Raw genomic sequence first — 15,618 nt, forward strand, 5'->3', positions numbered from 1 at the left:
GGCCAGTCAGTACTCAGTCAGCCCGCTTGAGCTCAAAACAAAAGGGGGGACAGAAAAAGGACGAGAGAGAAAGAGAGATAGTGAGTGGATTTACTGACCTCCGGCGTCATCTCCTCTATGAAGTGAATGGTGTAATCTATGTTGAAACGAATCACGCGGCACAATGGTATCTGAGAGGATGAGAGGAGAGGAGAAAAGAGATGGGGGGCGGGGGGGGGGAATAAGAAAGGGAGACGGGTGATTCATTATCGTGGGATTGGGAAGAAAGGTTTACGGCCTTTCAAGGAAAACTCATTACAGGAGAAAAACTCATCTCTTGTCAACTCTGGCCACCTCTGCAGAAATGACAGGTGTGAGAAGACTCTGCAGCCTTCGTTTGCATCACGTCACCACGTGCGAATGTGCTTGTCAGTCTTTTGAATTTCATTCAAAAGACTGTCTTATACTAAACAAAAATGTGCTGTCAAAAACAACATTGCTGTAAGAAGGAGAACAGGCTGCACACAAACTGTGTCACTCCCCCAGTCCCCTACAAACCACACACACACACGCACTCACAGGTCTTAAAAGCCCAGGGATTTCTAACTGCTAAGAGACTTGAATCTCGCTAAACAGATAAGCCCGTCTCTTTCCGTGTTTAATCTGCCTATAGCTAGACGCTCATCGTTGTCTGAGCACAGGAGTCCATTTTAAAGAGATTAACCTGCAAACCGTGCGTTTAGCTTGCTTGCTGCCCCATCCCGAAGTAACTAAACTCCGGCTGATATTGTTTGGGCCCTGGGGTCCGCTAATCCCCTTCTCTTGTGCTCTCCGCCCCAAAGACGCTTAAGTGTTTTATACCACGATTTAACCACAGGGCTGTTTAAATATTAACAACTCTAATCTGTGCTAATCCTCACAGTTCTTTTTCGAGATGCATGAATATTACTGACCAAATTATGGTAACAGGGGCAACAATTTGCTAAATAAAGAAGGCAATTTATTTGTTAGTAGTACACATGTTAAACATACTGAGAATTACACAATTCTACTATGGAAGTACTTGATTGTTGTATTGAATTATAGCCGCACTATTTAAGTTGACTCTTCTGCCGCGGATTTGAAACTGGTTTCATGTGCCAGTGCTGAAATCTTTACCATTGAGCAAATAGTGCCAACCTGCTTGCTCAGGGGAAAAAATTACTTTGAGAGCCGTTTCAGCGTACTATGTAATATAAGTCAATGAGGAGCATATTCTGAATGATCAATTTCTAAAAACCCATTGGTGTTTTAACCCTTCTGGACAGGAACCCCTTTTGAGGTTCTGTACAGTATGTACAGTATTCAAAAATGTAAAAAAATTGATGCTGCCTGCTATATAAATATTTTAAGTTTTTCAGAAACCTTACTTGGGTCAGGATTTAGAAGGCTTTTTTTAGAATCGGCCTCAGTCCAAAATGGGTACGCTCCTGAGGGTTACAGGCAGGTAGCTAAATGACTGCAGAGGGAAGTCTCTGATACAGTACATAACTTCACACCTCTATAATGTCTGAGAAGCCACGATGGGCTGCAGGGAGGGAGGGCGGGGGGGGGGGGGGGGGGGGGACGGTGAGAGGAAGAATTGCAACAAGGTCAGAGCACCAGAGGAGAGGAGAGGAGAGGAGAGGAGAGGAGAGGAGAGGAGAGGAGAGGAGAGGAGATTCTGAAAGTGAGGTGAGGAGAGGGATTGATTGATTGATTGATTGATTGATTAAATATTTGATTACACAGAAATGCAAACAGTATGAGAGTACAGTCATTAACTTGGTCTAAAAGCCTACGGGTAACCCAAAAAAAAAGTCCTGAGGACTTGTTTCCAAGGGATGGATCCAAGAGCAAATAAACTCTGAATGTCCATTATTTATTTACTAGCCTCGGAGGCGTTTTGTTTTCACAAGAACAAGAAAAGCCTGGGCTAACGAGCCGCATGGCCCAGGAGTGGGAGTGAACTACAGCGCAGAGGGGCGTCGCTCCAAATCTGGAGGCGTGGTGAGAACATGCAAAGAAAAGCGAGCAGGGGGAGGAGGAGACATGGCCGGGACTTACATTAGTGAGAATCTTGTGGGAGAAGAGGGAGAAGCCTTCAAACAGGTACTCATGGTCGTCATATTCAATCACCGTGGGTCTGTCAGTCTGGAGAGAGGAGGAAACGACGACAAACACACACAGAACTTCAGTGAACACCATACCTTATACCAGGGGTGGGCAACTTTGACGATGGAGAGGGCCACAATATTTCCACACTCACTCCAGAGCACAGTGCATACTACTGTCGTAGCAAAAATAGCCAATCTACAAGTGACGCGTTTTGAGCTTGTAGATCTGCTATTTTTTACTATATTTGAATTTAAATCCTGAATAATGTTTTGATATACCGGTACATTTAATTGGAATCCTGAAAAGTAACCTTTTCATTGAATTTCAAATGCATTTAGTTATAGTTATGTTATGTTAACTTTATGTACTGTTAATATAACTACATTTGACACAAAAAGACAATAATTTTTTACTTTTAATACTAGTCACTAAGTAATTCAAGCGGATCATGTTTGCATGTTTGGAATTGTAACAGCTGCAATCAATACTATATCAGTGTTCTGATATTAACCTGCGGGCAAGTGAAGGTGGGGACTGCATGTGGCTGACAATGAATATTATAACATACATAGATCTAAATTGCCCTAAGCGATGCGATGACCAAGATGATGATAACTGATATCAGCCTTAGAATTCACGCATTAAGGCAGTGGGTATGCCTCGTTATTTTTAAGGATTTAAACAACACCAAAGAAAGGTGTAAATAGAGACTGCAAAGTACAGCGAATGTTCTGTACATATCTTCGCTTTGCACTTTTCTTTTTGTCATTTTTCTGCAATTGTGGGGCCTTCATAATCATTCCGTTTTCGATGAAGAATTATGCATTTGGTCAACTCTGGAGCAACTTGAAACAGACTTGTTGAGGTGTCGGACTGGTTAAACAAAGTGTGATAAGGATACATGTATGCCCAATTTGATAGTTGTGGACCAGAAAATGAGAGAGACATGTATAGAGACTGTACGTACCAAGAAGTTGGTGGGCGGAGACACGGTGATCCTGTAGTGGAACAGCTTGCCCGAGTTGTTGTTCATTAGGCGGCAGTTTTTCACAGGCTGGGACCAATAGAAGATATATTAGCCATTACAAATGCATAAATGATGGCTATACATTAGGGCTTTTCACTTCTAGTGATTTTTACTAGTTGACTAGTTGCCTAGTCGACTACTTGTTTAACTGCCTATTAAGTAAAAAATAAAAAAATACATTTAAATGATATTTGTACATTTAAAAACTGTGTACATTGGTGACTATAATCTAGCTGATATGGAGGCCTACAATTAGTCAACTAGTACCAGCAAGGTCGACTAGTGGATTTACTAGTCGACTAGTCGAATAGTCGACTGGTTGCTTAAAGCCCTCCTATACATAATATAATATATATATAGTGGTTGCCTCTATAGGAATATTGTCCAATCAGAAGAGGGCAGGACATAAGTATATGCAACATGCATGGCGAATCATTGGTTTGGCAGGTTTTGGCTTAAAGCCCAAAGTGCACCAATGATTCGCCATGGAACTCTTGTGCATGGCTACTCTTGGGTACAGTTTGGGCTTAAAGGGGGTTACAGACACCATACAATGCATTCAATACTTCCCCCATAGGTGACGACAAAGGTGTGGAGATTGGAATATGGCTATATGTAAACCACCATACATACATAAAGAGTACATACAGTCGAGGTTGACGGGGATAATGCTTTTGCCCTTGGTGTGACAGGGTTCCATTCCATGCAGTAAAAAAAAAAAAGAAAAAAGGGTGATTTATTCATGGCATATCATACCTCCTCCCCTGGGTAGATGCTGTGGCGGATGCCTGTGCGTCTGGCCTTGGCGCTGCACTTGCATAGCGGGCCATCATTCATCTGCGCAGACAGCAAATGCAATCAGCTAACAATCGCAAGAGACAACGAAATCCAATGGAATGTATACGCCATATGGCGGATGTTTTTTTTAGTGACTCACATCATGCGTACCACTACACATTGACAGCATGGGTGGCTCTCCCGGTGGAAATGAAACGTCGCACCGTGGCAGAGGGGAAGCTACACTATACCCATTAACTTCATACAAGCACCGTCGGTGTCTTTCTCTATCCTCCGCACTGAGCTGCACACACGGAGCACAGCCCTGCCTAAACCCTGCCAGTGTGAAGAGTCACACTCTGTCCTTTGAGGCACACAGGGAAAAACGGAATGGAATCAGAAGTGCGCAGGCAATTTGAGAATTAAATGCTGTGCGTGCGTGTGTGCATGCTTATTTTATTGTGTGTCAAATTTGAAGTCGGTGGGGCAAACGGTTCCCAAGTTGTGTGAATTACAGACGTACTGTACAGACATATGTACACACAGAGACGTGGCGCATTTATTTTAGGATGGGCTATACCGTATGCACACAGAATAACTTCCTACTACCGGGCCGCTTCCCGACTTCCTTCAGGTGTTACCGATGATACTAATTAAGGCTCGCACGGAGCCATTTGGAACCCAGTCAAGAACATTTTGAGACCCACTCAGTGTTTCCAGTGAGTCAACATTCGCCCTAGCAGCACCCTGACTCTATTTGACCAGAAAGGAACAGAGCCTTCATTAGTGGTAACACCTGTGAAGGAAGTAGGGAAGGGGCCCAATTATTTCCAAAATGGTGTTTGCAAAATGCATATAGAGCGTCCCGGAAGAAAATTTCCCATTAATTTTCCTCATAGACATTTCAAAAAGTATTTATTTAAAGACCTTTAAGCCTCGGACAAAGCCAACTCGGCTCCTGACAAATCATGACAAACAGAATTTTTTGGGCCAAGCTAATAATTAGAAAGAAAAACTCTAAAAAGTGTTGTACCCTGCCCTTTTTTTTCGAATTATTTGTTCAGCCCAACATTTTTTGTTTATTGTCTTGATTTTTCAGGAGCCGAGTTGGCTTTGTCCGAGGCGTAAAGGTCTTTAAATAAATACTTTCTGAAGCGTCTACCTGAAAAATGTATGGGAAATTGTCTTCGGGGCCGCTCGTCGGGGGCGGGACCACGCTGCTCTATAGCCCGAATTGGACATATTGCCCCCAACAGCTGACTGACCTGTCCCGGGTCGTTGTACCACATATTGCCCCCAACAGCTGACTGACCTGTCCCGGGTCGTTGTACCACATATTGCCCCCAACAGCTGACTGACCTGTCCCGGGTCGTTGTACCACATATTGCCCCCAACAGCTGACTGACCTGTCCCGGGTCGTTGTACCACAGCTCCTCGTGCATGCGATCCGGGTGAGCTTTCTTCCGCTTGATCTCAGCGATGACGTCAAAGATGTCAGAGTCGCAGCTGCTGGAGGACGTGCTACCCTCGCCGTCCGACTCAGACTCAGAGTCACTGCCGCTGCACGCTGGGAACGGGAAACAACACGTTAACACCCCAATCGCCCAGAACGAAGTTCACCGTCCTTTCCATTAGTAACACCCAGCGCCCAGGACGAAGTTTTATCCAAAAGACTACGTTTATCGATATGAAAACCGATCAAAGCATCGCTCCACAGCCTAGGAGCCTGTTGCATGTCTTTCCGGCACCTTTCAGAGGGAGCGTTTTTAACACAAATCTTTGCTTCTGGGAACAATATATTTTCAGATGGGGGGTCGGCGGCCAATTATATATATTTTTGGGTGTCCTTGACATGAATATGTTTGAGAACCACTGACATAGAAACACAGGGTTTTTTTCAGAAAAGAAGGCATTTGTAGAATCGTCCACAGGTCTAAATGGGTTAAAGGGGACCCATACCAATGGGTCCCTCCCAACCCAGTGTTTGGGGAAACGGCTGCATAAATCACCTGGTTCGTCGTCTAGCTTGGTCTTGGGCGGGTCCCAGTTAGGTCTGGTGGATTTGGCACGCTCCTGCCTCTGGCCCAGCTCGTCTTCGAAGCGCTCGAACAGAACCCGCAGTTTGCTGGTGCCCACCACGGTGGAGTCGCCCTGGAGTGGAGGCAGAGGAAGCACAGAGCAGTGTTGGTTTCGTCGACTAAAACTAAGACGAAAAATTTCCGTCGACTACCTTTTTCCACTGATGAAAACTAAATCGAAGCTAAATGAAAACTAAGCTATGATGACTAAAACTAAGACTAAATATACTGACAATTTCGTCAACAAATAAAAACTAGACTAAGATGTTAGGAAGGAACTAGTGGACAAGACATCCAGTATAAGTCATTTTACACTTGGTTAGTTGGTTGCATGCTGAAAATAGCCGATCTACAAGCTCACAGCTTGTAGTTCGGCTATTTTCAGAAGTGTAAAATTACGACGGCATGAAGACCCGCCAAAATACATTTTATTCCACTAAATCACCTGTAGATTTAGTCGACTAAAATCTTATGATATTTAGTCGACTAAAACTAGACACTAGAAAACTAGAAAACACTAAAACATTCCAGCCAGGTGACTAAAATGTGACTCAAACTAAATGAAAACTATTCAAGAGACTATGACTAAAACTAAAATCTGCTGCCAAAAACACTGTCACAGAGTCAACCGTGGAGAGACAACATTCAAGTTTTCATATGTATAAAATTTAAAAATATATTTTGACAATAGCAGATCGACAAGCTCACAATGCCAATATATGATGATTACTTCTAACGTTTCAAAGTGAAATTTGGCTTGATATGCATGTCTGTGTCTAAATTTATTTTTAGTTAAAAAAAAACTAATGAAGCTGATGTACTCTGATGCCTAAACCATAATAATGGCAACACAAACAGCACTATTCATTGTGTGTTAAATAGCTCTATACCCAAAGTAAACATTGCTATAGAGTGAGTCTCCCCAGCTCTTTAGTAAACAACAGAAAATACATTTTCAGGTCAGAACAACAATATGATGCAATCAGGAGAGAGAACTCGCACAGGACACAGTATGAAATTGGAAAGTGATCAAACAAAGAAATGAGCCGACACAATAGGTATCGTAACAATAGAACTGGAGAGACCCCCTTTACTGATCAACAGATTACCATCTATCTAACTATTCGAGATTTCACTTTTTAACACCCTGAGCGGCATAAACGGCATATCAAATAGTAACGCTCGAGACTCAGGATGGAGATTAACCTGCCACGCATGTCGGGAGAGTTTTAACCCGCAGCACAGGTTAGTTGTAACCCGCAGCGCATGTCGGGAGCAACGGTGTTGTCGAACTAATGCCTGTCGGACTGTTTAGTATGCCTGTCGGACTGTTTAGTATGTCTAACTAACGTATGCACCCCGCGTTTCACAGCATTGAAAACTGCAAGTGAAAGTTTGCAATGAACAGTACGGCACAGAAGGTAGGATTGTTGCAATCATTTCATAATCGTCTAATCGCAATAACGTTTTTTTTTTACTTACTACTATTTTGATATAATAGTCATAATAGTTTCCATGTTGAAAGATGTTCACCCATTGAGGTGCATGTTAAATGACAATCGATCATTTCCATAGCAAGAGCTTCAAAATGTCTTCTAAATCTAGTCAACAATGGCCTGCAGTAGGCTACCTCCTGTGCCAATTAACCAGCTCAAAGTGGGGAGCTCACCCAAGCACGCTGAGCACAACGGCACTAGCCCTGTGCTTTTCTACCGCCGAATATGGCTGCCCTGCATGGTATATAAATCAAGTCACGCACGCAAACTAGACCCTATCCTCAACGAGACCTGCAGGATAATGACTGGGTGCATCAAATCAAACCCCAATACCCTGCCTCTATACGCCCTCTCTGGAATGAATGTCTTGCGACTGGCCATGACCAATCTTGGGCCGCCTGGAAAACCTTGAACCGTCTGCGGGTCGGTGAAGGACGCCGCAAGGCATCCACGAAAAAATGTAAACTAACATTTTCTGATGCATGTGTGGCAGACCACAAACAATGGACCACATCATGAGATGTATCTATGCCCCACAATGTACTGGAGATGACCAGTACTCGTCTGGCCAACCACTGGAAAGACGTGATATAGAGGATGGCCAGACACGAAGAAGAAAGTAGGCTATGCACTGGATGACATAATCGCATGACATAATTTCAATAAACTAGAAATACGAGGAAATGAAACGGTATCCAACTCAATCAACGTTAACGACCATCTGACAGGGGTTTTCATGTAATGCACGGTAAGTACTACGGTGATTAGTATTATTGCCATAAACTGGGTCAGTGGGTTAGTGAGTCACGTAACATAAACATTCCCAACGTTAAGCTGTGTATGTGTTCAACAACACAGCCATGCAAAATAACACTGATAGCTATGAGGTGTCGAAAGCTTGCCATCCTTAGCAACGGTTAAACTATTCGGATTGGCTAATCGATTGTCAACTTAAATGTGTAATGGCGACAGCCCTATCAGAAGGTGAGCTCGGGTGACTTGGTCCATGGGGTCGTTGGGAGTTGTAGTTCTAGTCTAACAGAAGGTTAACTCGGGTGACTGACATACGTACCACTTGGTCCATGGGGTCGTTGGGAGTTGTAGTTCTAGTCTAACAGAAGGTTAACTCGGGCGACTGACATACGTACCACTTGGTCCATGGGGTCGTTGGGAGTTGTAGTTCTAGTCTAACAGAAGGTTAACTCGGGCGACTGACATACGTACCACTTGGTCCATGGGGTCGTTGGAGTAGTAGTTCTCGGCGTGGGTGCAGCGGATCCAGGCGGGCTTCAGCAGCTCATCCTCCTCCCTGTCCTCCTCCCCTTTCTCCTTCTCCTTCTCCTTCAGGGCATCTCTCTCCCTGTCGCGGTCCCTGACCTCACGCTCCCTATCCCTGTCCCGGGGGTCCGAGGAGGAGGGGGACTCCTCCGTGGTCTCCCTTCCCCGCAGCGAGGAGGGGGCGCGCTCCCTGGCGGAGCTCTCCGACCTCCTCGTGGCGTCCCTCTCTGCGTCTTCCCCCCAGCGGCTCCGCTTTCTCTCCCTGCTTGCCGACCGGCTGCAAGGGAAAGATCAGAACAAAAAAAACATTTTGTTATTATGTAGCCTCGGTACCCAGGCTTTTATTTTCGTTCGCATTCGGCTCAAAGATGAAAGCCTGATGAAACGTATTGGAAAATCTGGCATAGGAAGCCCACTACAAGGAAGCCTACTTCCTTGTATTTCGGAGGGGGGGGGGGCTGCTGTCAAAAGTGTTGATTATGAAGTCCACGAAATCAACACTGTTATACATGTAATGGATTATGGTTTGCCAGCGCCATCTAGTGTGAAGTACATATTCTACATAATAAAAGCATGGCTCAGGACCTCAGGGTGCCTGCATGCATGCAGCGGCAAGTGATAAGTGATTAATAACAATAAGATGGTATTAGGAGTCAGGACATGACAATAGTAAAAAAGGTAAAGAAGTTTAGGGATAAGGGGTAAGGCACTTAGGCACTGACCGTGTATGACAAGCACTTGGAATTGTAGTCATTACATTTAGTTTGACTCGGTCCAATAGATAAATATTGTGAAAATAGACGATTTACAAGCTCACAATTCCCACAGGCTCACAATGCCTTGCGGTGCGGGCGTTGTGAGCCTGTGAGAATTGTGAGCTTGTAAATCAGCTAATTTACCAATGTTTGCCTATTTCTCATGTAATATTTGACAATTTGGGAATAAAAAAGGTCTTACAAGTCATTCAACTGTAGCTTTAGAAATGTGTAGATACCTTGTAAACACTTATACTCTATGTTGTGCAACAATGTTGCACAATAAGCGAATCATCCGGGTTTCCAACACCCAGTTTGGGAACCACTGCACTTGAACACTGGTTCTTTTTTCCATTTCCTACAACAGGAAATGGAAAGGGATTAGGGTTCGACTATTGGACAAGTGTATGAGTAGACAGACAGACGGGTACCTTCTTGGTCTCTTCCGGTGCCTGTCGGGAGTCCGACTGACACTGTGGCGATGCCTCTCCCTGCCGACACAAACACACACAGTCATAGATAAGCATGCACCACTTGAAATGACTCCACACATTAACCCATTCTGACCTGAGATCAGATTCATACGAGGTTTCCACTGGACACACACTGGTCTGATTAACCCATTCTGACCTGAGATCAGATTCTAAAAATGTCAGTCGTTCTTTTGATTTTTCAAAAATAGCAGACCTACAAGCTCGTAGCGCGCCACTCGGTGGCGCGCTATGAGCTTGTAGATCTGCTATTTTTCAATAGCTAAAGCATAACATGATGCCAACACCAAAATGGGTTCCCGTTCAGAATGGGTTAAGGCTGCACAATATATCGTTATCGAGGTACGAACATGCACAATATCAGCATCGCAAAAAGACAACGTCATTGCAATATCAAAATATCGTCGATACATCGTCCACTTTTAAAGCCAGCAACATCCCTCTGTTTTAGCCTGTGCCCCTCGGAAAATAAACCACTGCTCCGTTTCTCCCTCTTTCATGTTCATGTGTTTAGTTTTCAATGTTGCATAGAATATGACATTTTAACGGTAATATCGTATATCGATATCGCAATATTTGGCATAATACAGAGATATGAAATTATGTCCATATCGTGCAGCATTACTCAGTGGTTCTCAAACTTTTTCACGTCAAGGACAATCAATACGTATTTTGGCCGCAGACCCCCATAAAAGATTTGTGTTTGTTTTTTTAGATGTATGGATTAACATGGTTAAACTGATTGTTATGCTATCTTATTAAATCATTTTCCCGGGGACCCGCTTCCAAGGACCCCACGGGGTTCCTCACACAGTACACCACTTTGAAAAACACTGCTGTATCACATTAACATCCTTTACATTCACACAATAATTAGAATAGAACACAGTAACACACGCATTGTATCCATCTATATACAGTATAAACAAAGCTAGCTCTTGCTCTACTTGTGCTGTGGTACCTGCTTCGATCCCTGCTCCTGTGTCTAGGTGGGGGGCTCCTGCCTCGGTCATACTCAGACCTGAACCGTCCACCATCTGGTCTCCCACTCCTGTCACCATCTGGTCTCCCACTCCTGTCACCATCTGGTCTCCCACTCCTGTCGGGATCTGGTCTCCCACTCCTGTCGGGATCTGGTCTCCCACTCCTGTCGGGACTCCTCCCCCGCTCCTTCCTCTGTTGTCCTCCAGAAAACTCCATCTTGTGCCTGTCGCCAGGCCTGTCGTTAGGCCTGTCACAATTATAAGCAGGGTTTGACATTAAGTTGTCTGTTTCCGGACAAGTGCATTACATTTTTACTTGTCCGTTGGACAAGTGACTCTTGGTTTTACTTGGCGCGGCTTTGTCTGTGCCCCCCATGACGTCATGTCTATAAACATTTGCAGGCCAAGTCAATGGCAAATAAAAGTGCTATGATGTCATGTTGTAGTTGATAGTGGGTGCCCTAGTTTTTATGCTATGTGGGGCTGAAAAGGGATGCATGATGACGTTCATTCATCATACTACATAATCATGATAAGAGGCATCGCTCACTTCACACGTGTGTGATTCTTTTGAGAGGGGCGCTATCCCTTCCAATGTTTGGCTTTCAGACATGTCATCTCACAGCAAAGTCCATGGACTGTCATGGATTGTCTTATTCATGCTCCCCAAAAAAAGAAATCAGCTTTTTTTCATGAATATGTTCCTGTTACAAAATACAAATCATTGTTAAGTAACATTTGGTGGCAGCCCTACCTGTCGCCATGGCAACCAGCTCCGTAGCTCTTCTGCCTGTGGTCATCTTGACGATGGCCGCGGTCCGGCGACCTCCTGTTCTCCGGCCTGTCACAATCATTACATCATCGCAATTATTCGAGATCATCACAATTTTACAATTTAGGCATTTAGCAGACGCTCTAAATCTAGACCGACTTACAGTAAGCAAGAACAGAGTGCTACAGTATGTCTACATAAAATGCTATCTACTGTAAATGCAATCGTTTGCAAATGTTGAAAAATGTCCAAACATGTTCACACATTTAAAAAATAGCGGAAAAAATGATTCAATGTGTCAGTGATTTCTTTATATATCATATATACAAAGATATACATACATACATACATACATACATACATACAAGTTATTATTAGTCATATGTGAAACCATTGTATTCGGTCACATATCTGCCCTGTCCCATTATGAAGCCTAAAAAAGGCAAACAGAAATACAAATTGTAATGTTCATTGCAAATTATCAGCGTGAAAATCATTCGGCAACATAAATGTGTAATCGTGAGAGCCCTACCTGTTCTCCGGGGGCTTTTCGTACTTGTACTGCTGCCCCCCCTGGCCCCCGTGGCCTCCCTGTCCCCCATGCTGGCCCCCCTGCTGGCCACCGTGCCTGAAGCTGTGGTCAGGCTTATTAAACGAGCCAGGGCTCTGAGCGTAGCCACCGGGGCTGAAGCCAGGCGGAGGGAAGGGCGGCGGGTGAGGAGGATGCGGGTAGTTCATGCCGTACGGCGGGTGGTGGTAGCCCATGGACTGAGGGGGCATCGACGGAGGCATGGGCGGGTGGTGCGGCATGGGCGGAGGGGGCATCATGTACGACTGGTAGCCGCCCTGAGCCTGCTGGGACGCCTGCTGAGACCCAGACGTGGAGGAGCCGCCCGCCGAGCTGCTCGGAGGAGGAGGAGGCGGGAAGTTGGGCGGTGGTTCCGGAAAACCCTGCTGTCGTCCGACAGGGGGCTTGGGGAAGGGCGGCCGCAGCGGGCACTGGCCGAGCGGGCCGGAACCCTGGGAGGACACCGGAGGGGGGTACGACATGAAGTCGGAGTGAGGGGCCATGTTGTAGCCACTGTTTCCGTGGTAGCCGACGCCGCCGGCATGGGCCTGAGGGTCATAATGGTACGGGGGAGCGGGCGGCTGGGGAGGGGGCGGTCGAAGGTTGCACGGGCGGTAGTTCTGGGTAGAGCCGTGCTGGCCTGGGGGCGCCCCACCTCTGGGGCCCCCGCGGTCCTGGTGGAACGACATGGCTGTGTGGATGGAAGAGAATGGTCACCGGTCAGACTCTGATTTGATAATCTATTGTATTCTACTTAATTATTAACAAAGCAGGTAAGAATCTTAACTGCGCAGGTAAGACACCCAAAGAAGAGGCCGACGCCCTAGGGAGGGAGGGACGCTATTAAACAAGCACTCCCCCTCACGTCTTGTTTTACGGCACGTTGCAAAAATCTAAATGGCGGCTCGATATTGTCACTCTTGGAATATTTTGGACAGAAAGTAGCTCATAACATCTCTACGGGGGATTTTTATGAAAAACAAGCGACAGCAGATTGAAAGAGGATAATTCAAGCTTGGACTGCAGCTGCAATGTTGGTGAGTTTACCGTCATTTAAGACCAGGAGATCACAAACCAAAAAACATGAATAGGAAGTGGATGGAGGGTATTGCAACTCTAGATTCAGCCCATTGTAAAAAAATCTAGAGTTGCAAATTGCGGCTAGCAAATCCCTTGACTCCTTCAAAACTGCTCTCAAAGGGCACCTACGGACAGCTGCAATTCGAAACTGGCCCCCGTAAAATCTGAATCCCCCACCCACCCCTGTTTCCCCTCACTGTGTATGTTTATTTTCCCTTTTTACCTCCTATGATGATTGTACTATATATAGTTGTGTATATCCGTACCGTACGGATATACACAACTATATAGTAAAATCATCATTTAAATTCATCAAAACATAGACCGTACGTCTCTAAATGTTTTGATGAATTGAAAATGGTGGGCCCTATTGTAAACAAGTGTAATGCTTTATGGTGTCGTCCACTCACTGTTTTTGTATTGAGTTGTCCAAACGGAGCAATTTTTGGTTGGCAAACAACAAGCACATGTATGTAATTTGACTTGGACAGCCTAAAACCTAGGAGGTATTTATTAATAGCATTGTTGCAGTATTGTATATTTTATTATTATTATTATTATTATTATTATTATTGCTACTCCTGGCTATTGCCACTCATTACCGTGCATTACAATATGCCACAATATCAAGCATAGATATATTTGCAATGCAAATAACGGTCGTCAAAATGTGGGCTACCTGGTAGCTATGCTTATTGCTTAGCCACAATGTTATTTAGCTAGTCAGTGCCGCTGCATGCTTTATTGGTCTGCAAAAGCTTACCTTTCAAAAATGACGACGGTTCAGTATCACTATCCGTTTAGCAGCAAAGAAACGTGGTTTCAGCAACAACAACTTATCCTGCAGTTCGTCTCAGACGGTAGGATTATATACGTATTCTAGTGCCTGACCATGATGATGCTAATAGTCTATCACTGTCTACAGCCGTTTTTTTAACACGGGCTGTAGTTTCTGGACGGAAGACGAAACCAGACGAACACATGTGCACCAATCAAAAAGTCCGAGGATGTTGTAAAGCACGGAGTACTCTGGTAAAGAAGGAGAGGACCGGTTGTAAAGAAGGAGAGGACAAGAGTGTATGGTGTACTGTAGAGTAGGAGATTGATTGATTGATTGAAATATTTATTAACAGTTTGCAGAATTACAGTACATTTCAAGCACAAACTCAATACAAAGTATGAGTGGACGACCCAATTAAGCCTTACACTTGTTTACAACAGGGTCCACATTGTTCAATTCATCAAAACATTTATTTATAGACACTTCTATTTGAGAGTAGCGACATATGGCTCTGATTGCTCCTATGGCACACATCATCAAGATGTACTTCACAATGTGAATGATTTTTTTCAGACCTCCAGTTCTAGAAAACACAGAATGGGGGGACTTGTTTCTAATATTTCCACACAACTGCTCAAGGTATATTAATGACAGAGTAAAATGTTGAAAATGAGTGGAATGCACCTTTAAGTTTTAAAATAATTGTAGTGGAGTAAAAGTATACATTTTCCTCTGAGATGTAGTAGTATTTATTACATATAGTAGTTGTACACTGTACAGTGGTAAACAAGTAAAAGTAGTGAAATTTAAACTTGAGCAGTATAAAAAATGTACAGATTGTACCTGTGCTGTTCAACCACCAGAGGGCAGGCTTAGTCTGTTTAGGCTGAATAAAAGCAGAAAGTTAGGGCTGGCTGGCTGGTAGGCCCTACTGATTATGTTGACCAATTATGTATCACAATTGTTCATTGAGTTTAATGACAAATCACTGCTTTCACATGCTACAATGTAGGTTTGAACAGGGACATAAGGATCATGGATCATGTTTTATCTCATTCCTGCGCTCTTGTGGCAGTAGTTGAGTCTTCTTTCACTTTATTTCATACCTTTATTATTGACAGGACAGTAGGCTGACAGGACATGGGGGGAGAGAGATGGGGAGTGACACGCAGCAAAGGCCGTCGGGACTCGGGACCCCGTTCTAAAGAATATTATTTATTTCAGGACTTTTATTCAGCATGGGTAGTAATTTAGTAGCCTACGGCTAGGGCATGTTATAGACAAAAGCACATACCTAGTAGGCCTACCTATACCTACCTACAATACGGTCCCCCTTTTTTTCCTACATAGAGAAACAAACAATACATTTCCTACATAGAGAAACAAACAATAGAAACAATACATTATGCAAAATATA

At 44.3% G+C, this 15,618-nt stretch overlaps 2 protein-coding genes across 3 annotated transcripts in view; both read right to left on the reverse strand.

Annotated features, from left to right (window-relative positions):
• The window catches only part of drosha (drosha ribonuclease III), a 119,415-nt gene extending 105,080 nt beyond the window's left edge, over positions 1-14,335 (reverse strand). For both annotated transcript variants that reach the window (XM_080794084.1, XM_080794083.1), the window contains exons 1-12: positions 14,184-14,335; positions 12,305-13,031; positions 11,755-11,841; positions 10,979-11,248; positions 9,958-10,017; positions 8,718-9,048; positions 5,929-6,070; positions 5,326-5,486; positions 3,899-3,979; positions 3,083-3,169; positions 2,065-2,151; positions 99-170 (exon numbers count right to left, since the gene is read on the reverse strand). In XM_080794084.1, the coding sequence (XP_080650210.1) occupies positions 99-170; positions 2,065-2,151; positions 3,083-3,169; positions 3,899-3,979; positions 5,326-5,486; positions 5,929-6,070; positions 8,718-9,048; positions 9,958-10,017; positions 10,979-11,248; positions 11,755-11,841; positions 12,305-13,029 (2,103 nt within the window). In that variant the 5' untranslated portion in view covers positions 13,030-13,031; positions 14,184-14,335. The remainder of the gene's footprint in view (positions 1-98; positions 171-2,064; positions 2,152-3,082; positions 3,170-3,898; positions 3,980-5,325; positions 5,487-5,928; positions 6,071-8,717; positions 9,049-9,957; positions 10,018-10,978; positions 11,249-11,754; positions 11,842-12,304; positions 13,032-14,183) is intronic.
• The window catches only part of LOC308336417 (uncharacterized protein), a gene marked incomplete at its 3' end in the record, with an annotated part of 688,546 nt that overhangs the window by 638,325 nt on the left and 34,603 nt on the right, over positions 1-15,618 (reverse strand). The window lies entirely within an intron of this gene.

This window comes from Protomyctophum bolini, assembly GCF_963924005.1.
Source record: "Protomyctophum bolini genome assembly, chromosome: 21".
In the NCBI taxonomy this organism is placed as follows: Eukaryota; Metazoa; Chordata; class Actinopteri; order Myctophiformes; family Myctophidae; genus Protomyctophum; species Protomyctophum bolini.